The 26,415-nt window shown below is 42.7% G+C and overlaps 1 protein-coding gene across 2 annotated transcripts in view; it reads right to left on the bottom strand.

Annotated features, from left to right (window-relative positions):
• The window catches only part of NDOR1 (NADPH dependent diflavin oxidoreductase 1), a 206,077-nt gene that overhangs the window by 93,392 nt on the left and 86,270 nt on the right, over positions 1–26,415 (bottom strand). For both annotated transcript variants that reach the window (XM_078642145.1, XM_078642146.1), the window contains exons 7-8: positions 19,969–20,187; positions 13,841–13,962 (exon numbers count right to left, since the gene is read on the bottom strand). In XM_078642145.1, the coding sequence (XP_078498271.1) occupies positions 13,841–13,962; positions 19,969–20,187 (341 nt within the window). The remainder of the gene's footprint in view (positions 1–13,840; positions 13,963–19,968; positions 20,188–26,415) is intronic.

The following is a 26,415-nucleotide window of genomic DNA, read 5'->3' on the forward strand; positions in this document are numbered from 1 at the left end:
GAACAGAGAGAATCCCATCGACCACCTCCCGTGGTAGCTAGAGGCAGCTCAGGTGCCCCTGCTGAAAAGCCAAGCACTAAAGTGGAGGCTCTGGAGGTTCGATACAGAAGCTTCCACCAACACCCCTTCACTTGCACCCCCTCGAAGGGGAGAGAAAACATCAACTCAGACCATAGCCCTCGTGTTCAGAGAGCTAGCCAGATGATTGGCAACAAGCCAAATCACATGCTGACACCTGACATAGTCAATAAGGAGGTGGACAAAGGTGGTACCATTGTCATAACGGACCGCTTGAGGGAGATTAGAACCTACAGCAGACTAGAAAAGAATCCTCCTAAGGGCATTACATCAAAACTAGGCAAGTAATTGATAGATGGAATGGTGTGAACTGTGTCTGATTACAGATTTGGAATGCAAATACATTTTCAAACCCACTCCCATCGCTCCATGTATTTATATTCTACCTAAGATACATAAAACTGCCCCTTTCCCACCAGGCATACTGATCATTTCAGGCATAGGGTCCCCCATGGAACATATATCGGAATACATTGACTCATTCCTCCAACCGATTGGTTCAAAATGTTTCATCATACGTACAGGACACAAAAGACCTCTTCAATAAACTTAGTGATATACAATGCTATGAAGACTTTACATTTGTCACTTCAAATGTATGTTTTTATAAACATGTATATCAAAGGGAAATAGGTTCGGAGTCTATTAAACATTTTCTCTTTTTCAGGGATGCCAACACTATATGAACTTTCTAGCATTTTATTAGAAATGGTCAACTATGTGCTTGACAATAATGTCTCAGTCATATGCCAACCTTCAGATGGGTAAGTACGAGCACATATATGTTTGGAAATCGTGCGCACCTAATATAACAGAAAATATCCTTTATAGGGAAAGATTTAGAGATGATGTAGTCATGATCTGTACGGGTGATACAGATTCATTAAATTTGAACGTTTCAATATTAAAAACGACATTATCACTTTCACATAGCAAATTAGTAAACCTCAAATTAAATACCTATACGTCACACTTTATGCTGACAATGGGACCACTGGATCCGAACTTTAACACAAACCCAGTGTGCAACTCACTACTACATGTATCGAGGTCACATCCCAGATCAATGATTCACGTATTGCCGACTGGGGAACACACTCTTCAGAAAATCTGCAGTAATGACCTAATCTTTAATAAGGAATACGAAATACCAGAGAAAGGATCTTAGCTAGGGGTTATTTCAGGGCAGTCTTGGAATATGACCAAAGGATGCAACCACTAGGAGTTCTTTGCTACGGACTAAACCTAAGAGAATTGATAAGATTACATTTCCTTCTTTCATCAGTCCTTACAGCTAGCCTAGAATTCAGATATACAATATTCTCAGTAAGCTTTGGTACTAACTGGTTACATACAATACTCTCAAAAAGTATTAGAAAATCACACATTAGGAGACACATGAGGAGCAGAACCTTATGGGACTTAGTCTGCCACAGCTATCTATACATGCACGAAACAGAGCAAACTCAATCTTGGTTATCAAAACTAGACAGGATTCATTAAGTGTGGCCACTGCAATGTTTACCATTATGCTCAGGACAAAATTGCATCATTTCAATAAAATACTAGGAAAATGTACTACATATATGATTTCATGAATTGCAATATGAAATACGCTGTCTACCTAAATATATACTCCTCTAACCTTATCTCTGTTGGTATTACCATCGTCTGCTTAAAGAAAGGATATACACAACAGGGCTATCCTCAATATGGACTTGAACTATCCTTTATCCATACACTTTTAAGCATGCCAGTTCCACAAGTGAATTTCGATGCCATTGACTGTGCAAGACATCTCCCAAAAGAAGGTAACTGTACCGTATGACTGTGCAAACTGGAGGCATCCTGGATTACTAAATTGAGGGCTGTTGATAGCGGATTAACCATGACACAGAACTGCATTTATTTCTAACTGACTACGGACGTTTCGCTAATGTACAGTTTATATGTAACATGATAGTGTTTATTCACCAAAATCTTACTTTTGGCAAATGCAAAATTACTCCCTGTCAAAAAACACAGAATGTAATCATAATCTATATTTATTTTTCCTGTTTCATTACTCTTTAAGACGCATGATATTTGTGCATATTATATCTACTTTATTAGGTTGAATCTTACATTATTTGTAGTGATAGTCTTATTATTTGCATTTTATTCAATTGAATATTTTTTGATATAGTGTCTTTATATCCCAGGTACTTCCATCTTTATTTTCACATGTATCTAACATCACTGATCACTACAATTAAATCCAATTACTAACATACAACATTTTGTCATACCCTCTCCCTCTGGCATTTCATTGTGTACACGTTTATTTGCCTCTTTTTTCCAACAAGGACACTGCAGGTTCCTTCACTACTCAACCGCACATCTACACACTCCAGTCCTCTTTCTATGGTCATGTCGGTTTCTACATCTGTCTACCAATGCACACGCTAAGCACAACGTTTTGAATTCCAGCTCAGCTGACTCCTAATCGCATGGACAGTTGACCCCAAGCAGGTCTGAATTTATTACAGTTTGCTTCTTACTCATTAGGTCAGAGTAAACCTTTTATTGGTTTTGGGAATGCAATTACCTCGCAACCTTGTTTTTAAAGTTTTAGGGATTTTAGGCCTATCATGGCTTTGATTCCACCTTCTTCCCTATTACTAACTTAGAGAGTAGGTCAGAGAGGAAGTCACATTACTTGGGCATTACTGTTTCAGATTGTGTATTCATTTTGAAGGATGGCGTGCAGGGGCGGCTCCTCCGCTAAGGCGGAGGAGTGTCACCCCACCGCCTTGAAGCAGTAAAAAAAGAAAAAAGACAAATGATAATAACATAATTTTATTATCATTTTTTTTATCCTCCTGCAGCAGCAGCTTTGCGCGACGGACCAGAGCGGCTGCAAAGCACGAGAGGAGTGGTAGAATCCTCCAAAGTGCGCAATGAATGTTTGGCCAGCCCTCACGGGCCGCCCAAAACAGTCATGCACACTTTCCCTGTTCTCCATGCAGGTTGCATAACAGCCTGCATGGAGAACATGCCCAGGACCCCAGTCCATGGCTGAGCGCCGAACCCGGCGTTCAGACCAATCACAGCGCTGCATTGCAGCGTTGTGATTGGTCAGGGGAGCCTGGGTGCTTACCAATCACAATGCTGAATTGCAGTGCTGTGATTGGTCAGGGGAGCCTGTCTGTGCTTCCTGGAGTCCGCGACGGAGGAGAGCAGGAGCAGAGATGCGGGATCCAGACGGCAAGGTAAGTGTATTTGTTTTCTAATTTTACATTGTGCCCCATGCCCCCTCTCTACAGCCCCCTCCCCCCCCCGCCACCCATGGTGGCCACCACCCATGGTGTGTAACATTTCTCTACTGGATCGTAAATAATATTGCTTCATTGAAATTGTATTCCCTCTAAACCTGTATTTTTCACAGTAATCTAACGTAGTTTCTCTATCATATATATTATATTTTTACTTATACAGTATACACCTAGTACTATTATTTCAACTACTGCTACTATTTATCACCTCTATTTCGTGGACATCAGCAGTTCCACTATTTAATGCTCTCTTTGGTTACTATTGCTGCTCTCACCATGTGATTAATAAACATTCATGCAGTATCACATATTTTGAACAGACTAGATTTTCTTACAAGAGCTTTTGATTCACTTTTTGTACTTCAATTTTCAGACTCATTTGTTTATCTACCAACCGCGTTTTTGGAACTAGAAGCATTAGGTATGTTCGTCATGCCTATTGATTAATCCCGCTTGCTGCACATAGCACCTCAACATATGTCATTAGCAGTTATTAACTTCTGGCACATCACTGGCTTTACAGCACTGGGCACCAATCTCTCTCAGCAGTGCCCAGTCACAAATAACTAAGTTAGGCAATCTCACCTTCGCATCCATGCCATAGTTAACATCATTATTGGAATATCATTCTTAACTTTCATTATTAAGTTAAGTTTAAATAATTGTTATTAGTTTCATTTAAAAGACCTTATTGCAATAGTGACAGGCACATAATACAGATTATAAATGATGTGTACTACATATACAGTAATTTACTTTCAAAAGTAACACAGATAATTATACCAAATAGATTAAAATATAGTTTAAGATGAAAAAATAGCCAAATAACTATAATTTACAGATTAAAAGTGATAATCAATGTATCTCATAAGACGTGTATCCACAAGCATTCAAGCATATTTCAACTACTGTAAATTTCATACATATCTTAGATCTACAAAGATGAGTACAATAAAACTATTACACCAATCCCCCCACCCACAGTTACTTACCCCTAATCAAGTAAAGCAGTTATACATAAAGTGTCAAAATATTTCACATGGACAAGTATATCATAGTAGTACCCATTATGAGTCAATATATCAGTATTAAACTAGATTTCTCTTCTTTCACCCGCAAGGACTCAATTAGCTATTCAACAAATCTGTGTCTGCTTTCAGGGCAAACAAACTCTCCACCAAAGTTCCCATGCTTCCACTCTTTCAATGTTTCCATCTTCTTTTATCTCACAAAACAAAACAGCACTCTTCAAACGTACTAATTTAACCATTTCTTTACGCCATCTAGCAATTTGAGGTCCATGCACTGATTTCCAGTGCATGGTCAGGTTTGATTTTGGCAAATTGAGAATTGTCTGTAAATCTAGTAGTAGTTTTCTTACTTTTATGGCAAGACTATTACCCTAGGAGGCAAACCAAGGGTGTACAAGAGATATCCTACAAGATTAATCCATTAATATATTCTATTACTTTCTTCCAGAACCCCGCTAACGAAGGGCTGGACCATAACATATGGATAATTTCTGCCCCCAGCTCCCCATATCTAGGGCATTTTGCAGCAGCAGTCAAATAGAACTTGTTAATCCTGCCATGTGTAAGATAGGCTCTATGCAAGATATAGCAATTAATTAATTTGAACCTACCATTTCTAGAACCGGCTGGAATATGCAATACAATCCTATCCCAGTCCAAATCATTATTTTGGAACTCTAAGTCTCTCTCCCATTTTATTTTCAACTCCACAAGAGGAGATAGAATATTTGCATGAATCGCATGATATAGATAGGAGACCGCTCTTACACCCCTGCAGTTGTACAGAGCTGTTGACACACCAGATGTGTGGCAGTTTCAGCATCTCCATTTCTCCAATAATTCCTTATTGTTGCAACCAATGCCTGTGTACTATAAATTATCCTTTAGGTATATTAAATTCTTCAGTCAAGTCTTCAAACCTAAGCAATACACCATCCCAATATAGGTCCCCAACATAGTTAACCCCAAAAGGTAGTCCATCTTTCAATCCTGGGCCACTATGTTCATCCATTTTAATGGCATATCAGGATAATAGGGTACCTGGACCTTGGTTGCTGCAGGCAACGTCGCCAGCACAGCTGTTTCACTAGCAGCTCCTGACAAATTGCAGGCAGTCTCCACCGAGGAGGCAATAAGACTTTCAACAAGTCCTGTAAATCAGGCAGTGAGCCAATAACACCCTCTCATGGGTCATTTAACAGTAAACTCACTTATTTCACCATTCAAGTTGAGCCACCAGATAATAAGACTCAAGATCAGGAGCAGTCAACCCTCCGTCCGTTACAGGACGCTCTTGTTTAGTTAGTGCTACTCTACGCCTACCTGCTCGTCAGAACAATTTGGAAAATAGCAATTCTCTAAATAATTGGTTAGGCACAAACAGCGGCAATGTGTTAAAGAAATACAGCAATCTTGGTAGCACCACCATGATAGCTACCACTATTCCGAGAGCCACAGTTAATAGTAAGTGTCCAAAAATGAATACTACCTCTAAGTGTTCTAACAGCTGCTACCATATTCCCATCTAATAAATATTGCTGTCTATAATATATGTTTACACCTAAATATTTAATGTAGGTAGGGCTCTAATTGAGCCCATGTAAATTCAGGGGCTGCGCAGCATCTGGACAAAGTGGAAACAAGTGAGATTTTTGCCAATTAATATGTAGCGAAGATACTATACTGAAGCGGTTTAATAAGTCTATTCAACCAGTAAAATCCATTCCAACCTCTCGGAGAAAGAGCAGCATATCATCAGCATATAATGCTGCAAAATGGATTTTCCCACGGACCTCCGTCCCTTGATAAAAGTATCCTGTGCTGGCAAAACTGGCCAGAGGCTCCATTGCAATAGCAAATAATAGTGGGGACATTGAACACCCCTGACTAGTCCCGCATCCCACATCATAGGGTTCAAATACCACTCTGTCAGCACACACCCTCCTGCACCTGTATAGAGAAGTTTGCTTCAGCTAATAAATCTTGCGCCCAAACCCAATCAAGCTATTACAGAATATAAGAACTCCCAGCTTAAACTGTCGAAGACCTTCTCAATGTCTATTGCAATTTCAGCTGCCCTCTCCTTATCCACAAAATCATCATTCAAGAGAGAGATCAACCTCTGAATATTCCACGCCGTATTACACCCAGGAATAAAGTCCCATTGATCACTATAAAGTGAAAAGGGCATGAATATGTGGTAAGAGTCTGATCACCTGAATATGACTTAGAATGTTATAATCTACATTAAGCATAGACAATGGCCTATAAGATATAACATCCATTGAAGGGCAACCAGGTTTCCAAAGTGGAATGACCAGCGCCTCACATGAAGACACCAGCAAGATATAGAATAAAGTTCCACCAATCTCGGAGCCAATCCATTCTTGTATGCAGCAAAGAACTCTACAGGTAAGCCATCTGCTCCAGGAACACAACCACTCATTTTGTTATAACAGCTCTATTTTCTTGTATAGTTATATCCCCCACAACCTCTCCCCAAATCACTTGCATCCTCAAGAGAGAGGACCCGCAGTTGGCATATTGATTAAAAATCCTCAATATCCCGAGGTGGTGCTCTAGGCGCTGGAGCATATAGATATGTAATATTCACAAAAATGAGCCTTAATAGCAGCTTGATTAGATAATGCTTCACTTGCAGCAGAGTCAAGCTCTAGAATCAAAGATTCCTGTATTTTTGGATTAATAAAGGATTTGCATTTCAAAAGGAATCCAGCTTCATCACACTCAGCATGAGTCAAATATTCCTTATAAGCAAAACAATGTGAGTTTTCAATTTGGGCTCAAGCAGGAGATATTTAAGAGAAGGATTACCTGGCCTACATTGCTCAAGGCTTCTAAGTACCCCTTCCTGAGTTTCCACCTCACCAAACAAAGTTGTACGCACCCCAACCACCCCTGCGATGCATTGACTCCTGATCACTGTCTTAAATGCATCCCACTTAACTTTCCCTTTTAAAATGGCTCACTATGAATCGTTATCGCTATAGATGTGGTGCATGGAGTTCACTACTCTAGCTATCAATCACTTGTCTAAAGCATTATCACAGCTACCTAATGTAACTAGGATTACATTGTATTCAATTGCAGCCTTGAGAAAGCCGGGACACTCTGCCAGAGTAGCTGAGCGCTTAATAAAACCTACGATAACATAACATAACATAACAGAAAGTCAGATGGGACGAACCAAGTGTTGGCTGTATTGACAATATTTTCTCATCAATTTATTGGATGTATTAACGTTTTGTTCTGATGAGCTTATTCAAGACAATCCAATTTATGTTTCATCAAGAACACTTTGCACACTTTTATTTGAGCATTCCAATGCACACAATTTTTGTCAAATCCCATGCTGGTGCGCCCAAGCTAGGAGCCTCAGTGTTTCTCAACAAAGAATGCAAACCCCACTCTTTCCTGCCTGTTGACATACCATATCAACAGTCATGTTGTCCATCAAGATCTGAATGGACTGACCAGAATCCAAGCACCCTCTGGAAACATCAGAATCATATCTCAGATCCTCTGTAGAGGAGGAAAGGCACAACCCCATTTTGTGTCCAGTATTGCCTCTATGAACAGTAGGTGCTGCACCTTGATGGAAAGGCCTAAGTCAACAGCAGCAAAGCTTTTTTTCTGCAGGTGATGCAACACATCTGCAACACATCTGTAGCAAATTGGCTTTTAGAAGCCAGTCGTCCAAGTACAGGAATACAGAGATCCCCGACCTCCTGAGGATGGTTACAACCACCGCCATCATCTTTGTGGAGACTTCAGGTGTCGATGTTTGTCGGAAGGACTACCCACTAGTATTGTGCGGATATTATCACGAAGCTCAGGTACCTCCTGTGGGACTGCATCAGGATATCACATTTAAGCGATATATGCGAAGGGAATGATATGAAGCCCTTTGCAGCACTATCAAAGAAATATGATATTCATAAACCACAATTCTTTAGGTACCTCCAGTTGAGGCACACCCAAGGAATGTAATACTCCCAATTGTTTGAACTGCCAAATATAGCCTCTCTAAATCACGTGTGACACTGGAGCATATAGGAAAAGGTGAAATCCCCAAACTATATTGCTCATTGGTCACTTACTCTCTGCACAAAATATCTCCCATCATGGCAAAATGGGAGGAAGATGTGGGCTCATTGTACCTCACAAACTGGTGATTTTAGCTCAGCTAAGATTGACACGGTTTAAATCTTTATACGGAACATATTTTAAGTCCCATCCACTATGGAAGATGAGCATGTCCCAGTCTCCAAAAGTGCAATATTTCTTTATATGGTATGGTCCCGCTCTGTAATTGTAGAATTCTGATTTAAGTTACTCACACATTGTCACAGGATTTTGTAGACCTATTCGCATGGAATCCAAAATGATGCTACTAGAGATAACTGATGGAATCAGGCCTAAGACGAGAAATAATCTTATTGTGAATGGGCTCACTAATGGCTAGAAGGGACATTGTCAGGCACTGGAAATCGGTGTTGGCCCCTGAGTTGGCAATCTGGTTGAGAGGTATGGACTGGTGTGCCAAGTTGAAGGAACAAATATACTAATCCAATGAGTGCCCTAACTAACTTAAGAAAATATGGGGCCTAGAGGGACCATTTTCAATTGTCTTTTGGATGATACCTGCTATACTAATGCACGGCCATTAAAAGGATGTGATGATGCTGTAATTTACTTTAGGCAGGCACTTCAAATAACCTGATTACCGGCTATTACACTGTGTATTGTCAGCTTTTTGTTTCTTTGTTGATTATGGTTGTTTGATTAACACAAATAATGATAAAAAAATAACAATAAAAGAGTGAATGTGTCATGGAGTGCAGTCCCCAGATGTCTGGGCTTTGGGCCAGTATCTTTGAAGTGTCCTATCCTACCAGGATAGTGTGTTTAGTGTCAATCAACACTGATATTATAAAGATATTAAACTTACTGCTCATATGTGTCACTTTAGGAAGCCGGGGAGGGCAGCATATAGAGACCTGTCCTGACCTCATGCTCCCCAAGGGCTAAGATTTCAACAGGAGGCACTAGCACATCCTACATTTCCTAGGGGGCCCTTTTATAAATGTCTGTGGGAATTTCAGACTGTGATCAAGCCCCTGTCAAGGCATTTAACATTGACCCTTGCAGATATGGGGAAGACGACCAATCGTTCCATCACACTTGTACATTTGTGAGATGGCCAGCCTATGGGAAAGGTTTGATGCTCCCCTTTTATTACGTGATCGGTTATACTACATTAGTTGATTTATATGGCGCTTACATTATATAAGAGAATTTGTACAAATTAAACTGGATTTCAAATTTAGAAGCAGACCTTTTTTCCTTATTTTCTCTGGACGATTAACACAATCCTGTTAAGTAACCTTTTAAAGCACAGCAGAGAAAGGACCAGAGTAACAGCGAGAGATGACTACAGAAAAGGTTAATGAGAAGCAAGCTCTGCCCTAATCACAGAAGGGAAAGAGATCTGCCTAAGGGGCTTTATTTAAACAGCCTATAAAATGTCTGCTCAATGCCCTTGGTATTGTTGGATGAAATGTCGCTGGCATTTGGGTCCCTGCCCAGATCGGTGGACAATGCTTAACCTTTCAAGGTGAATGCACAAGCAAAAAGGGATGGCAAAATACTTGTAAGGTGAGGTATACATTTCCCCAATTTCGAGCTGACAAAAGAACTAAAGTGAAGCGCTCGAAATAAAAATAAATAAAAATAAGTAGCAGCGGTCTAAATTATTGCCAGGAAATTGATCTGTCTTGAGTTTCCATTGCTAATATCGCTTCCCCTTGGCAGCTTATCTGTTCCACTCGAGCCTAAGGAGCTTGGTACGACACAACATAAAGATTAGGTCCAGCAGTACCACACTTAGGGCCCGATGTAGGTAAATCTTTTTTACCACTTCTTAAATACCGATTCATACCGAATCGGTATTTAAGAAGTGGTAAAAAAGAGGAGGGGAGATGTAGGTATTTCAGATTCGGTAAATACCGAATCGTTAAGATTCGGTATTTACCGATTCTGTAAATACCGAATCGGTAATGCCCATTGATTCCTATGGGCATTGAAGCCCTTAGGAATCAATGGCCATTACCGAATCGGTATTTACAGATTCGGTAAATACCGATTTCAGCAAGGGTGCAGGGGGTGTCACTTTGACACCCTCTGGCACCCCAAAAATAGGCATGTGCGCCATGTGGCACACAGACATGCCCTAAGGGCATGTCTGTGTGTCACATGGCACAGGTGTGCATGCACTCATGTGCATGCACACCTGGATTCGGTATTTTACCACCCAATTGGATTGGGTGGTAAAATACCGATTCTTAACCCCTTCGACGCTCATGACGAGCTGGGCTCGTCATGCAGTAGCCTCCTGCTACGCTGATGACGAGCCCAGCTCGTCATGTAAAGTGGTATCTGTAGGATCCCAGCACAGGAGAAAAATCCCCATAGCATTCAAGGTGTTAAAGCCCTGTGGCACTCTACATGTGCCAGCTACATCTGCATTTACAGAATCGGTATTTTACCGAGTCTGTATTTACCGATTCGGTAATTTTACCGAATCGGTAAATACAGAATCGGTAAAATACCGATTCTGTAAATGCATGCCCTACATCTGAAAACCCTAATACCGGTCGGAAACGGCCAAAATCGGCAGTTTCCGACCGGTATTAGGGCTCCTACATCTGGCCCCTAATGGCCATGAATGGTGCTGTCAATTTGAGCCCTAAAGATGATCTTTTAAAAAGAGAACTAAAGAAAACCAGTGAACAGCAAAAGGCTCAGCACGCACATTTTGTTTACAAAATATTAATATGTGCTCTAAAAAAAAATCCTTTTTAACCCAATTCGACGTTTCTATACAAAGCATAGGATACAATTTAATCCAATTGTGTTGCTCTCTCCAGCGGACCATACCAAACCAAACAAATGACCTCTCAAGTCCCATTGCAAATCAATAAAGTAAAGACACACTGAAAATAAGAAATAGTCTATAAGGCATTGAGAAAGACCCGGGCTAAAAGAAAACAAAGATTGTACATCTCTCATTGTCACCTCTCAACCAGATACAGAGACCACCGTACACAAAGGACTCTCCAAGATCTGACGCCTGCTATGGATCTCTTTCAAGACAGAATACAGACGCTACACACTTCAGAGCAAAAGCAATGAACCACAGTAGTGAACTACAATTCTACAGGACACATTCAGCACAATCAAACACACACGTAGCTTTGAAACACCCTTGTAGTTCACCCAACTCAGAGGGCTGATCAGTCACTATGACGCACAGATATGGTTTTAGGTTATTATACAGCACTCATGCCACTCTGAGGTGACTTCAGAACTTATGTTTGACCAGAAACACAAGGTAAATAATGGCTTATGAGAGCACCATTGAACACAATGTGTTTGTTTGGACTAGGAGCAAGACTTTGTACAACAGTAAGGCTTTTACAATTTCTGAAAGCTTAGGAGGTGTTGTTCTTCTTGGATAATTCAATTAGAGAAATGAATAACTCAGGACATTAAGAGAGCAACTTCTACCAAAGAGGTCATACATCACGGGTCATGCAACAACCTCCTATCGCAAAGAGAACCAAATAGGAATTAATAAGCAGAAAGGGGCACTGGACTAGTAAAGGAATGCTACAAGGAGGTTTCCTACGTGTTCACAGAGTTCATGGTTGCCAACAAGTGTGAGGCTGACTATTTAAGCCTTCGTGGCCTGGACTGGGAGACTTAGGTCTTTTTAACCTTGAAGGCAAGAAGTGATAACAACTTTTTTACTAAAGGTCTTCAGAGAGCCTGTAGAAGCCTGGGGGGAGAAAGGCACAACTTTTTTCACTTGGGCTTGCCTGGGGGGAGAAAGGCACAACTTTATTCAGTTAGGCTGGGGCTTATTTATGTATGCATCTGAATGACTAATCAGAGTTTGAATCAAAGTATATTTTAAAAAGGAGGTCAAGAACACGATTTAGACACATGTTCAGGTTTGAAGCCTAAAAGCAAGACGGAGTGTTGCTTTCTGGGCCACTTGCAATCAACAGACGGGATGAGTATGGAGCTGACATTATAAATTGTAATGTTTCAGGTGTGCCTAGACAGAAGCATTAAAGGAAAGTCTAACTTTTCTCTGATAAATAGTAGCAGGTGAAGCAAGAGGATGGATATTTGGGCTTAGGGTGTATTAGCAGAATAGCTATCCAGCTGGGTAGGTGACGTAAATCACTTAGAAATGAGGGAGTCAACAGATGGTTTTTGGGTGGGGTCAGAAAGGGTGATTCAGACATAAAGAGGCTTTCAGATGGGTAACTGTGTTATATTCTAAATCAGTGGCCTGGGGACCCCTGGGGGTCTGCGATCCCTTCTCAGGGGTTCTGCAATTGTTTAGCAAATGAATTAATATGAACAGCTTAATGAAATGTACGTAAATAAAGAAGCCCAATGTAAAATTGAAATTTTTTAAAACGTTCTGCAAATGTGAAAGAATTTTAAATTGAAGGCCAAACATTACGTTGGCATCCTCAGAATAATTCGTGGGTGCATCAAACAGAAGACAGTATTGCTGATGGGTGGCTTTGATTAAATTTGGAAAAGCTCTAAACTTTCCATAATTATTTTTATTTTTCTATTTTGTATTTGTATTACATAAAATATGTTATCATTTGTGTATTTGTTTGATAAATACTTATTTCTGTATTTTTGTGTATTGTTTGGGTTCAAATCATCGACATTGCATAGGTGGCGATCCCCGGATCCCAAAAAGAATTCTGTTGGGGGTCTCCGCATTCCAATGATTAAGTGGATGGACCACAGAAGTCAAAACGTTTAGAACCACTGCTCAAAGGCTAATGCTTGTCAATAATTATTTTCAATGGGGCAGCTTTTTTATTAATTATAGATAAAACTGTGAAAACAATTAAATGATTTTTGACGTAAAAGAGTCAACTATTTAGAATTTTGTAAGAAACATTTTAACGTGTTTAGATAAATCTGGCCTAAACTCGGCAAAGACACATCACTAAAATCTCTTCTACCAAACAAATTACCACAAACAGTTCTTGTTTGCCATAAAATACTTCCCAAATGATTTTTCTGCAGAGAAACATTGCTGTCATGAATGTGAACGAATTAAAGAGGGTCTGGCAAAAAGACTTATAATTTCAGTGCTAATGGACGAATTCAACTAAATGGACGTGGTTTACAGCAAGTTCCCCCCACATCTTAAAATCCCTGACAAATCAGGTTTGCACACATTTGTCACATTAAAGTATGTCTCTCTCAGCAAACCCAAACACTCACATGCTGATCTGATGCACTGCAACCAAGAAAGAAAGGACAAAATAATCCAAATGTTGATCAAATACTTGCCTGCATCATTTGGCTTCAACAGAAATTTCCTATTTGGATCAAGACGAAGAAGTCTGCAAAACTGTTCAACATCTCCTGGAGGGTTCTGGGGCTGAATCATCACAACGTCCCCTGCTGAAAACCTGAACACCAACAAATAAGTTTCACTAGCATCACTAAACTATTTGCAATGCAACTTAAATTCTTAAAAATGGTCTGTCTCTAAAAAGAAAAATAATTTCAAAATTGCAATGAATAGTCTATTAAATAAATGTTCCTAATGTACAGTACCATCAAAAATAACTGTTAAACTTGAACATCGTGTGAAATACAGCGTTTTTCATACATACAGAGTGCACAAAGACGACAATACAAAGATTGTTATTGCCACCTATTAGGCCACCTCCTAAGTTCTCACATCGTACTCCAATAACAACAAAATCTTAGACACTGTCAGAAAATGTAAGCACAGGGAGAGAATGAAATAGTATGACAGTTAAATGGTCAAAATGAAATCCTCTAAGAGCAATTTAATGCAAGAATTGGGAACAAGACCAAGTAGGTAAAGAAGCGGACAACCCCTCGTAAACATTTTGGAGACCTGCCAAGATAAGTGGCTTTAACTTCAACTTCAAAGGATTAACAAAGATAACAAAGTCTGATTATCTCTGTTAGTCCTTTAAAGTTGAAGCTTCAATAAAAGAAAAAAGAATTCTGAGGATTGTGCTACAATACTTTGCCACATTTTCGCTGCTGCTCTTCGTGTCTATATCCCCCCCCCCCACTGATCACCTGTTGAAGTAATTCCATTGTAGTATGGTCCTGAAGAAGGTGGCTGGACAAAATTCGTTCCCACACTGAAATGTGCGTTCACCACTTTTAAGAGTGACTCCAGCTCACAACACTACAATGTCTTTAGGAAGAAATACAGGTCAAGTGGGAGTTTGCTTATTGTTCATTGGGGTTTTCTTCTGGTTGTCCCAGACCTACAATGATAGAAATAGGGGATACCTTTTTTCTCAGGTTCATTGTATTCCATAATCGCGCTATGGGAGTTTCTTGGTATCACTTGTCTCCAGAAAGACCTCGATTGCATCCTTTATCTCATTGACTGTCGCTGCATAGGTTAGATATTTAAGACTGAGGCACCAGGAGCGGCGCTGGGGAGTGAGGCCAGGCAAATGCATTGTGCACCGATTTGAAGCCAAAACAATTATCAAATTTTGCCACGATCCCGCAGGATTGAAAAACAAAACAAAAAATGGCTGCCCAGGGCCGTATTGTTTGTTTAAGGGGAAGCAGCAAGGCCCCCCTCCTTGAGCGGTAATCAGGTAATCCCCCAGGGCCCGATTCATAAATATGGGGAGGAAGGTCCACGCCCTCCCTCTCTTAGCATTTGAAAATGCCCAGGGACCCTATCCCCCAGGGCCGCTACTTTTAAAAACAAGCATTGGCATAGCCAATAGGTTTTGCCTTTGGGACCATATAAGTGGTTAGCCATGCAGCATAGAAGCTGCAAGTTTAGCAATATTACAAAGAACACTCTGCGTATTGCTAGGCGCGAGCAGGCATGAGAGGGTGGTGTGTGGAACGAGAAGGGGTGGCGGGGTGCGAGGGGGAGGGCAGGGTAAGGAGTAGGAGAAGATGGGGGAGAGAGGAAGGGAAATGTATTGGTACAGAGGAGGGGAAGAATGGGGAGGGAAAGAGAAGACCGAGGAGAGAGGAAGTGGGGAAAGAGTGTGAGAAAATGAAGGTGCGCGGCAGGGAGCTGAGAGGACGGGGGTAGAGAGAGAAGGGAGTGTGTATGGGGGTGGGGTAGTGGTGAAATTGGTGTGATCCTGCAGACACTTCTAGCTGCTGCGTCTCACGGGTCACATGGGGGCTCCCTGGTGATGGGCACAGAGGGTGCCAAGCCTCTCAAGTGATGCCTTATTTCCACGGATGACGGCCATCATTAATATCCCGAGGGCATCAGCCCTGCCTCCCTGGCCCCTCCGACGAGTGTTTGCCATCTCAGAATGGTAAACGAATAATAAGGTTTAAAAAAATGGCACTGGCACATTAGAATGCATTTTCTTAAAGCACACGAAAATGCATTCAAAGATGAATGTAGCAGATTCATTAGGAAAATCCATTTCCCCCAGATAACTGCTGCATTGCATATTGAGGATCTATGTGAAACAAGATGAGCAGCGCAGCTCCTCCCACTCTCTCTCCCCACAAATCCTATGACTTCACTGACAGTAGAAACGAACCAGGAGGTGAGGATTGGGTAGGAATGGACTAGATCTGACTTCAGTGATATTAAGGTAGTAGATTTCATGTACATACATTCACTGAACCCTCCACATAAAAAAACACTCAAGCCGGCGGTGGGATCTATGTGCGGGGGTGGAGAACACCGAGCAGTGCCTGTTGTAGCGGCTGAGTGCTTTATCCCCAGGTATTTCAGGGCCAATCTCATTCTCCCTCAATATACCTAGCTTTTATTTCATGGAATGTGTGTGTTCCCAACGTGAAGCACCGCACTGACATACTAAACGCTCCAACACCGTGATCAATAACAGAACAATTTGATGTCACTTAAATTACCAATGACCAATTGGCAATAATTGCCTCAATAGCTGACAGGCTGCTATTACAGAGCCTTTTGTTTCCACGTCGCAATTTGCTCAGCTGATCAAAGCTCAGCAAAGCCTCATAAGAGGCCGGACAGTGACTGCCTACCCATCAACTCTCTTATATGAACAAGGCCCTGGACAAGGTGCACATTTGTACATACTCGTGCACACTTTGGATTGAAGGTGTGATGAAGCACACTGTGAGTGGAAGGGTAGAGGGGAGTGTAACAGCTGGGAGCTCTCTGAAGGGGAGGCAGAAGTTTGGTGCATGAGAAATTGATAGATCTTATGAAATCTCTGTAACATTCAGAGGTGGTGCTGAAAGTTCGGTGTCGGATGGAGGACTTGTTACACATTGGAAATGTGTGGGAGCAGCCCTGCTATTAAATTAACAGTCTCTAGAGATGGAACCAAGATTGATACGATGAGTGGGGGAAATTGACGATTTTCTCTTTGAAAATTGCATTAAAGTTTTGATAAATTGAGCTTTTGCTCGAGGAATGTGGTATTTCATTTAGCTTGTTTTACCCAGGCTCTTACTTTCCTATAAATATGTCTTATGAGATACTATTAGGAGACTGATTTCGGCAGAAAACATATCCCGGTTTGACATTTTCTGTATGGAACTGTCTCCTGCTGTTCACACGCAAGAATTTTTTACACTGCTTGGGGAACAAGCACGCGAGTGGTGCGCGCGCGAGCGCCACAGCTAGACATCTGTTTTGCATTATCGTGCACGCATCTGTGCACGATAATTGAAAACAGATGTGGCCCATGCGGGTAACTGCAAGCAATAGGCCGTGGGCGGAGCAAAGGCAGGACATACACCCGCCTTTGCCCAATTGCGTGCTGTCTTTCTTAGAAAGATGCACACAAAGCCCAATACCCTGTGAGAAAAACAAAAACACACACACGAGCGTGTGGTGACCTTTCTGAAGCCCCTTACTAAAAGTCTCGCAGAGCACCGCATGCGCGGTGCTCGACATTGATCTGGCGGAAGTCATCCTTAGGACTTCTCGTCCTGAAAAAAGTTACAAAATATAAGAGGGAAGGTGTAGGTATTTCTTGCACTCAGGGCTGTAGAGAGGAGTTCCAAAAATCTGTAGTAATTTTTTTTTAAGCACTTACCCTCACACTGTAGATAAAAAAAACTCTGAGGTAGGCCCCTGGGACCAATATTTAAGTAAAGAGGAGGGAGGGGCGTGTCAGCACAGCTCCCCGAGCCACATCTTTGATGGTGGACTGAATTGTTTAATGTTTAAAAATGTACGCAACACCTTCAAATTATTTTAATTCACACACCTCAATACACAAGTATATTCAACTCAGTTGCCACACTACATTAACTACAACTCTCCACTCTACCATGCACTGTGTTCTCACAAAAGATTTGCTTTGCAATGTCATTATTGTTCTTGTAAATGCTATTATTTTACTTTTTATAAGTGAGGTAGTATAAATCATTATAAAACAGTATAATGAGTGCTTAGAGAAGGTACATGTTATAGTTAATGTAGTGGGCTACTGGGTTGAATACACTGTGTATGGAGATGAAGAATTTCTAAAGTTTGTGTATTTTAAGTTATGTTTTTATACAAAGAAAAAACAACATTTTCTTAACCTTTAACAAAGGTTTAATGGGTGGTGGTGGTGGCAGAGGCGGTGTGTGTGTATTCAACCCATCTTTTTGTCTTAAAAAGTAAACAAATTGTATGTGACATTTTGGTGCGGTCCACCACTGAACCAAAAACAAACAGAGCCATCATTAGGAAATATGCTTGGTCTACGGCAAGTGAAGATGGACATCATAAATATGTAGCATTCATACCGCCTGCAGTAGTACTTTAGAGGGCGTTGAAATAACGTACAAGGGTATAACAAACGTGTCTGTGAATTCAAAACCTTAAGAATAGGGGGTATATATAATAACCTTATATCCGCTTTACCAGATGATGTTTCAAAATATACATTAAAATGGCACGGAAAACTAGATGTGATGCAAGAAACCTGTGAGAAATCTTATAAGGCATCTCAATTATGGCTAATGCCGGCAAACCTTCAAGCCCAATATTACTAAACTTTTTTCCAGTTATATTATACCCCGAACAAGATCGCCAAATGGGGATCGGGCAGAGGTACAGAATGTCCTCGATGTAAACAGCACGAGGCAGATATCGTACATATATTTGCGACATGTGTCGCACTGGGTACAATACGCAGGGAAATATCCACCTTTCTATCTAAAATCTTTAAATTACAATTTGAAATAACAACGGCAGAATTAATACTAGGTCTAGATGGAGATAACAGGCCAAAGGAAATTCAAGGGCTTATCTTTATTTCCGCGGCTGTATTTAGGTTATGTTTGGCTTCGGCATGGCTAGACGATAACCCTTCGGCTTTTGAACAATGGCGGGCCAGACTCCTGGCCACATATAATTTAGAAACGGCTATATACCGAAAGAAAGGTAGAAAGAAACAAAAGCCGGGTTTGAAAATTTGGGACCCACTAACATGTTGGATATAGAATCTGGGTTGATAACTTTTTATATAATTTAGTTTGTTTTCGACTATATATCCAGAAAATGCAAACTATGGTTACTATAATTTGGACACCAAAACAGTCAGGTTTTAAGTACCATGTTCCTATTTTTGCTTTGTGTATGTATAAACTCACGCTTGGGGGGGTGGGGGGGGTGGGTATTAATAATAATTATTTTTTTGTTGTAAAATAATGGAGGGGATAAAATCATGAAAATGCTTCAATAAAGATTTTATAAAAAAAAAAAGTTTGTGTATTTTAAGTTATTTTTTATACAAAGAAAAAACAACATTTTCTTAACCTTTAACAAAGGTTTAATGGGTGGTGGTGGTGGCGGTGGCGGTGTGTGTGTATTCAACCCATCTTTTTGTCTTAACCGCATGCGTGCGGCCGTTTTTCCCGCTGTGTGCGGCATTTTTGTAATTACCGCGTTACATGACGAGCTCAGCTCATCATCAGCACACGGTAGGTAACGCTGATGACGAGCTGAGCTCGTCATCTGCATGGAAGGGGTTAAAAAGTAAACAAATTGTATGTGACATTTTGGTGCGCTCCACCACTGAACCAAAAACAAACAGAACCATCATTAGGAAATATGCTTGGTCTACGGTAAGTGAAGATGGGCATCATAAATATATAGCATTCATACCGCCTGCAGTAGCACTTTAGAGGGCGTTGAAATAACGTACAAGGGTATAACAAACGTGTCTGTGAATTCAAAACCTTAAGTAATATGTGTACAAAATTTTAAGTATTGATAAAATAAAAAAATCATACACAAAAGATGACAATTAAGAGAAGAAGACAGACAGTTCTATGTGCAATTCCACCAACGGAGGACTATTTTTGAGCCTTAACTAATACCAGCAGAGACAACTGAAGAAAAAAAGTTCACTGAGTTTTTGCTACAGTCAGTGCCCACTGGACTTTTATTTAAGAACAATGAAGGGTTTTGAAAAGTAAAACTTAAAAAAATAAATACTCACTGAATCCCAGAGCCGGTAATATCAAACTCAATGAGACGCACGTCTTGGAAATGAGACTCGTCTGTCACCCTGGTGTTTGAGATCATCCGAGCAGAAAAGGGCTGCAGTTCTGAAGGGGGTGCTCCTGCTCGGTCAGTGAACAGAGCGCTGCTATCATGAACCGTTTGAAAGTTCAAGGAGGCTTCGTCCAAGTACTGAAAAGTATACTTTGGAGGCAACCTATATAACAAAAAAGGAAATAGCTAAAGTCAGTTTTAATCTTTACAAAGTTCAGAATTAAGAGAAAAAGTTATTCTGATTATCAAAGAAGTTTTTTTTTAATACAGTGTTGAGATGGGGCAGTTATTCTTATGTTAAACTTTAAAAAACGTTTCGCATTCGCATGAAAATCTTTTATCTGTAACATGTTGTAGAAAGCTGGCTCTTTATATGCTATACCAAAGTAAGGTATAATGTGCACATAGTCCAGGGAGTCTCAGAGGTATAGCAGAGGCTAAATTAGGTGAGTACTAACAGCTCTCTTTGTGGTAGTGTGGGCGAGCAGTTAGGCTTATCCAGAGGGTGTTAAACATTTACTATATTCTTTCACTCAAGGACGGATCCCACAATACCAAGTAAGTAAGACTTTTCTTGACTTAACATATAGTTATGTTTTCCTCACTTTAAACAGCAGTTCAACATAAAACATTTTAGGAACAAAAACTCATAACATGGGCTCCTAAGGGAGAAAAATGGTTATTGGTTTTACAGGTAAGTACTGGACTTACGAGTGGGAGTTTTGGGTTTTGGAATCAAGGTTCCCCAAGGTCTAGATAGACACTCAAATTGCGCTACCAGTGGCATTGGGGCAGACGGGTGCAGAGTCCAGGGGACAAATATTACCTAAAGGGGCTAAGGGGAACTTCGGTCAGGGACTGCTTACGAGTAAGCCACTCAGGTGTGGGAGCAAAGCTCCTGGGTTTATGGTCAGCACTGCAGAGGCCAACAATCAGAACAGGAGATACACCACCAACTGCACTGGGGCGGCCGGGCAGAGTGCAGGGGCCCAATATTAGCTAATGGAGCTAAGGGGGCCTTGGGTCAGGGAATGCTTATGAGTAGGCCACTCGGGTGTGGGAGCAAAGCTCCTGGGATATGGTCAGCACTGCAGGGGCCAAGAATCAGAACAGGAGATGCACCACCAGCTGCACTGGGGCAGCTGGGTGCAGAGTGCTAAGAAGGCATAGAAGACCCTGTGATTTCCAATGGAGACCATCAGTTTGACAAACTTGCTGCAGGCTAGGGCAGAGAGACTTCTTGAGAGCGACCCGCGGCTTGAGAGGTAAGTTGTGTTCTTGGGGGATGCCTGGACACAGTCGGTTGGACCATCCAATGCCGTAGGGCATCGGGTGCAGGAGTGTCTTTTTGCATCGGGTTTCTTTACCAGCTCCAGTCACAGTCAGGGCAGGGGGTCACGTCAGGCTGAGGCTGCAGGCGTCGTCTAGAAGGTTGAGGGAGGTGGGGGAACACCAGATCCCAGGTCAGGTTCGCTGGGGAGACCTGCTCATGATTTTGGGCCTTCAAACTCTAGCCATGGGGGTCGGATGCCGAGTGGTGCAGAATAGCAGAGCCACCTGGTTCTGGATTCTGTGGGTGAGACTTGGCTTGAGCAAATCTGGTGCTCAATGAGACAGAGTCTGTCAGATGAGTGCAGTGCAGGACTTCCGGGCTCTGGGGGTTGCTGGCTGATGGACTCGGCAGGTTTCTCATTGTAGGCAGGTTAAAGGCAGGACGGGCCAGTAGGGCTAGTGCCAAAGCAGTAGGTGCTCTTTTCTTCCTGGGTCAGCACGGCTCTTCGGTCCTTCTTCTTTCTTCCTCGAATCGGAAGAGGTAAAGTTCAGGTTTGCCCCTAAATACTACATTTAGGGACGTTAAAGGGGTGTGCAGATCGGACCCATGGGTCCCTTCCTTGAGGTGGGTACACCCCCATCTATGCCACCCTCCAATGGGAGAGGGACATGTGCCTCTCCCTAATAGATTGAGCCCCCTCATCTTCAAGATGGAGGAGACTGAGATGTGTGCTTCACCTCGCCTCCCCCACCTGAGGGGTGAGGTTGGCAAAGGCAGGCACACCTCTCCTCCTAGCTTGGTTTTCTCCTGATTCTCCTGCCCAAAGTGGGAGAGCAGAACCGGTGGGAGCTAGTTGCCGGGAGTAGCAAAAGACAGGGACAGCTTCCAAAGGTGGCAGGCCCTTGAAGCTTCCCCTTTCGTGGAACCAGCTCATCCTGGGGATGGAGGCATGACACCTCTGCCAAAGATGGGCTTTGTTTCTGGACCCAGAGAGCGGAGGCTCTCTACCCAGGGGTCCAGAAACCTGTCTGGTGGTGGCAAATGGCGGTCAGCGATTCAAGAACCACACCAGGGCTGAATGTTTTTCAGGGGGCCAATCTAAGATGCCCTCTGAGTGCATTTTACATTAAATCTCACTCTGGCATCAATGTGGGTTTAATGTACTGAGAAGTTTGCTTCCAAACTTCCCAGTTTTTAGTAAAGTCATTATGGAGCTGTGGAGTTTGTAATGACCAACTCCCAGACCATATACGGATTATGGCTTTACTCTGCTTACAATGTCTAAGAAGGGATTTAGACACCGTAGGGGTACAGGGCTCATGTTACTGTACCCTCACCCGAGGGCTAGTTCACCCTGCTAGAGGGGGACTTACCTAGGCCTCAGACAGTGGATTACAGGCATGGAACACAGGGATCAGTGCCATGTCGACTCTTCGCTTTTCTATGCACCAAAACACGGAGCCTGCAATGGCAGTGTGTTGGTGTGAAGGTACAGGGCCTGTAAGGGTGGCACAATAGGTGCTGCAGCCTTTAGAGGCCTTCCCTGGTCACAGTGCCCTGGGTACCCATGGTACATTTTCTAAGGGACTTACCTGTGGCCAGAGATGTGCCAATTGTGGGTACAAAGGTACAGTCTTGGGAAAGAACAAAGGCTCTGGGGACCGGATTGGCAGAGACCCAGGGCACATGAAGTAAGGTTGCATCAGATGCCAGGCAAAAAGTGGGGGGTAACCATGCAAAAAGGGGCACTTTCCTACACATGTCATACAAACACAACTAAAGCACCACCATTTAACTGATCTCAACCACATGGGATGCATGTATGCATGTAGGGCTCAAAAGTACCATGAAGCACTATAGCCCAGTGCATAGTTCACAATGAGCAACAAAGAACTAGCAACTCGTCTGATGAGAGTACAGCAGGACGGTAACAGTTTGCTATCTCCAGGGCTATTCTAAGAAACTTCATAAGCTGTGTTTCATAGAAGGTTACCATCACACGGCCTGAACCACAGCAACTATCTAGACTAGAATCTGTGCATAGGAGGGGTAATCTCTAGACGGTGCCCCATGAATGATGGAGCTTGTAAGACTGCAGACTATTTCCTCTATTTTTGCAATGCCTCACTCTCTGTTTAAATATTGTTTTTTCTTTCATGGAGTGTCAATCCTACGGTCGTCCAACAAAGAACATAACACATCAGTTTTATCCTGAACTCCCATTGGAATAAGAAAGAGCACTCAAATAATAGGACATAAGTAATTTAATTTACGAAAGTTAAAATTTAATAAATTAAAAGTTTACTTTTTGAGAATTCTAAACTTGTTACATCCCCCTCAGCGGTAAAAGTAGCTTTCCCACAGCTCCCATTCAGCCCCAAGGATAGCCAGGACAACACTGCACCCGGCTTCACGGGCCTGGTAAAATTTAACTGACTGTCGTGGCTTGGTCCTGGGACCCGCATCACCTTTACCCTGTAACGGTACAATGAAACTCGAACTGCGAGTGACTGATTGTCACTAATGGTTTTTACCATTGACTACAATGTTAAATTTGCACTGTATTATTTGCACTGATTGTATATTGCTTCAAAAATCTATAACTCCGGTTATTTGTGTGCTATTCCGTTCATTCTGGTGTCTAAATTAAGATAATATGAAATGGTGTCTGATTTTTCTTGAGTCATGTCAATTACTTATCGCCCATGTTGGTACTCTGAAATGCTTAACACAATGTTCCTCTAATAAAGCCTGACTACTCTCTGCCACACTACTAGGACTGAGCTAAGGATATTTTTTAGTGTGAATCCAAGGACCATCTTTGGGATTTGTAACAGTAGTGCATGGCGAAACCTAACCAGCATCACCACATAATACTCCACCTTCGTTACAAATAGCATACAAAAACTGTCCTCGTCCTCAATTTCTCACACACGGCATAGGCGCTGGAAGTGGGGAAGTAAGAAGTGCTGAAGCACCCCCATAATAACCATGCTAGAGTTCAGGAGTGAATGAGCAATAAACAGCCCTTTGCATTTTGGTTTTTTCTTGTCACATTTGCTGTGCATTTAAAGACAGACGTCAAATATTAGGCTTTGTCTTCCAGGGAGGTTGGTGTCTTTCTCTGACTGCAAAGCAAGAGAATTTATGTGGCAACCGTATTGGGTAATGGTGGGGTGAAAAGAAAAGGTTGTGGGATGTTATTTTTTTCTAGCACACAACAAAATTTAAATACTAGTGAATGAACTTTACAAATATTTCAGAATATAACAAAATTATGAAAGCCCAAATGAAGGCATATTTTTTAAAAATCTGAAGTGTGGTGGAAACAAATATTTTAGTATGATCAAAACAAATAAATACACTAGGTGATGCCGATTTACACACCTTATTGTTTGTGCACTGTAAAGTTTAAAGTCTGTGAAAACATACTAGTAATTTCGAATGAAAATGTGTTGTCTGTAATGGTAGTAACTACACAGTATGCATACTCCACTAGACAGGACTCCACTATACTCCTTTCTATGCCACTCTACTCTATTCCACTCTATGCCCTTCTACTCTATCCCACTCAACTCTATGCCGCTCTACTACTACACCACTCCACTCAACTACACACTACTCTAGGGGGCGCTAGGTGGCACACGAGCAAGATACCCGCACGTTTGTGAGGCTCCAGCCCAACCCAGCCAGAAAATATTCCTACCTGCATTAAATATATGCATTTTAAAGCCCATTACGCGAAGCGGGCTTTCCTGCTGACACCAACGGTACCAAACTTGTGAATATTGCTCGAAGTGTGGCGGAGGAAGAGCGAGCTGATGACAGAGGCGGTGAGCGCCGTGCTGCCCCTGGTACCTTACAAAGGGCCGCTGGACCAGGCGACACCGCGGCTGTGCAGGCCTCCGTGCCAGAGGAGCGGGAGATTGCTGACGAGGGGGAGCTGTCGCATCGGAGCGTTGGCGGAGCGTGGCGGTGACTGGCGGCTCTGGTGGTGAGTGTTTGCCGGTGCGGAGTCACCTGCACCGGACCCCATTAATTTACGGCAGCGGTCGTGCTGCCGGGGGGAGGAGTGCCGCGGCCCACCTTTGCTGCAGTGCGCAGCCGCCGGGCGACACCGGAGGCATTCGGGGGCGGCGCTGGAGCGCTCCATCGCACTTTCCTTGATCTACAGTGCCGCCCGGCTCCCTCCCCCTTAGTAGACATGCCGCAGCCGGCCCTGTATGCGGATACCCACACTGCCAGCAGCCCGATGAGAGAGATGGCCGCCATTTTGGACATTGCAGCGAAGGACGTTTGAAACTGCCAATTGCACCACTTGCTGCCCGCGAAGATCACTGCCCAATCGGCATTAGCTCCAACGCTCCCAACCTAATAGAGGACTTGCTGCTCACCTCTTGTCCTGGAAGCTTCTGGAGCTGCTCGTGCACCGTCAGGGGAAGCCATTTAGTGAAAGCAGAGTGGGCCGCCCAGAGGAGGGGAGTGCTGATGGTTGCTGCAGCGAATGGACGTGCATCCATAAATAGAAGCGACCCCGGGACCATTGCGGGAAGTGTCGTGGAGTGGGCACCTCCCCAGGGTCGTTGCTACCCCTCCTTACCTTGCCTCAGGTCGCCTGTGCCTTTGACATTGGGATCCTGCTTTTGTTCTCTGCCCATGTCAGCACGCAGAACGGAAACGGGGGTTACAATACTGGCGCTCGGACTTTCTCCGCAGGTGTGTACTGCTCTACACCCCCGGAGTCCAACACTCTTGCCTTCCTAAAACTCACATAAGGGTAGCAGGCACTGCCAGACATTGTGCTGCCCTCCACTGTTTTGCTCACCAGCTTGCGCCATAGGGTGCACAGATACCAAACAGACCAAAATCCCGTTCGAGGCACGCAAGACTCCCAGGTCGCGCTCAGAGGAACATGACACGACGCCTCGGATCCGCCTGGGTAGGATTGGAAGGTGATCCTACTCGGCATGTAACAGAGACTTACATCCATTGATGTTAAAATGGATACGATGAACGCTCGGATGGACTCTGTGGTCGCCAAGCTGGGGCAACATGAGCAGCGCCTTAAGGAAGTAGAGACTAAGGTGTCTGATCTGGAGGATGGCGCCATGACAAGCA

The sequence above is a fragment of the Lissotriton helveticus genome, chromosome 5_1, assembly GCF_964261635.1.
Source record: "Lissotriton helveticus chromosome 5_1, aLisHel1.1, whole genome shotgun sequence".
NCBI classification, from domain to species: domain Eukaryota; kingdom Metazoa; phylum Chordata; class Amphibia; order Caudata; family Salamandridae; genus Lissotriton; species Lissotriton helveticus.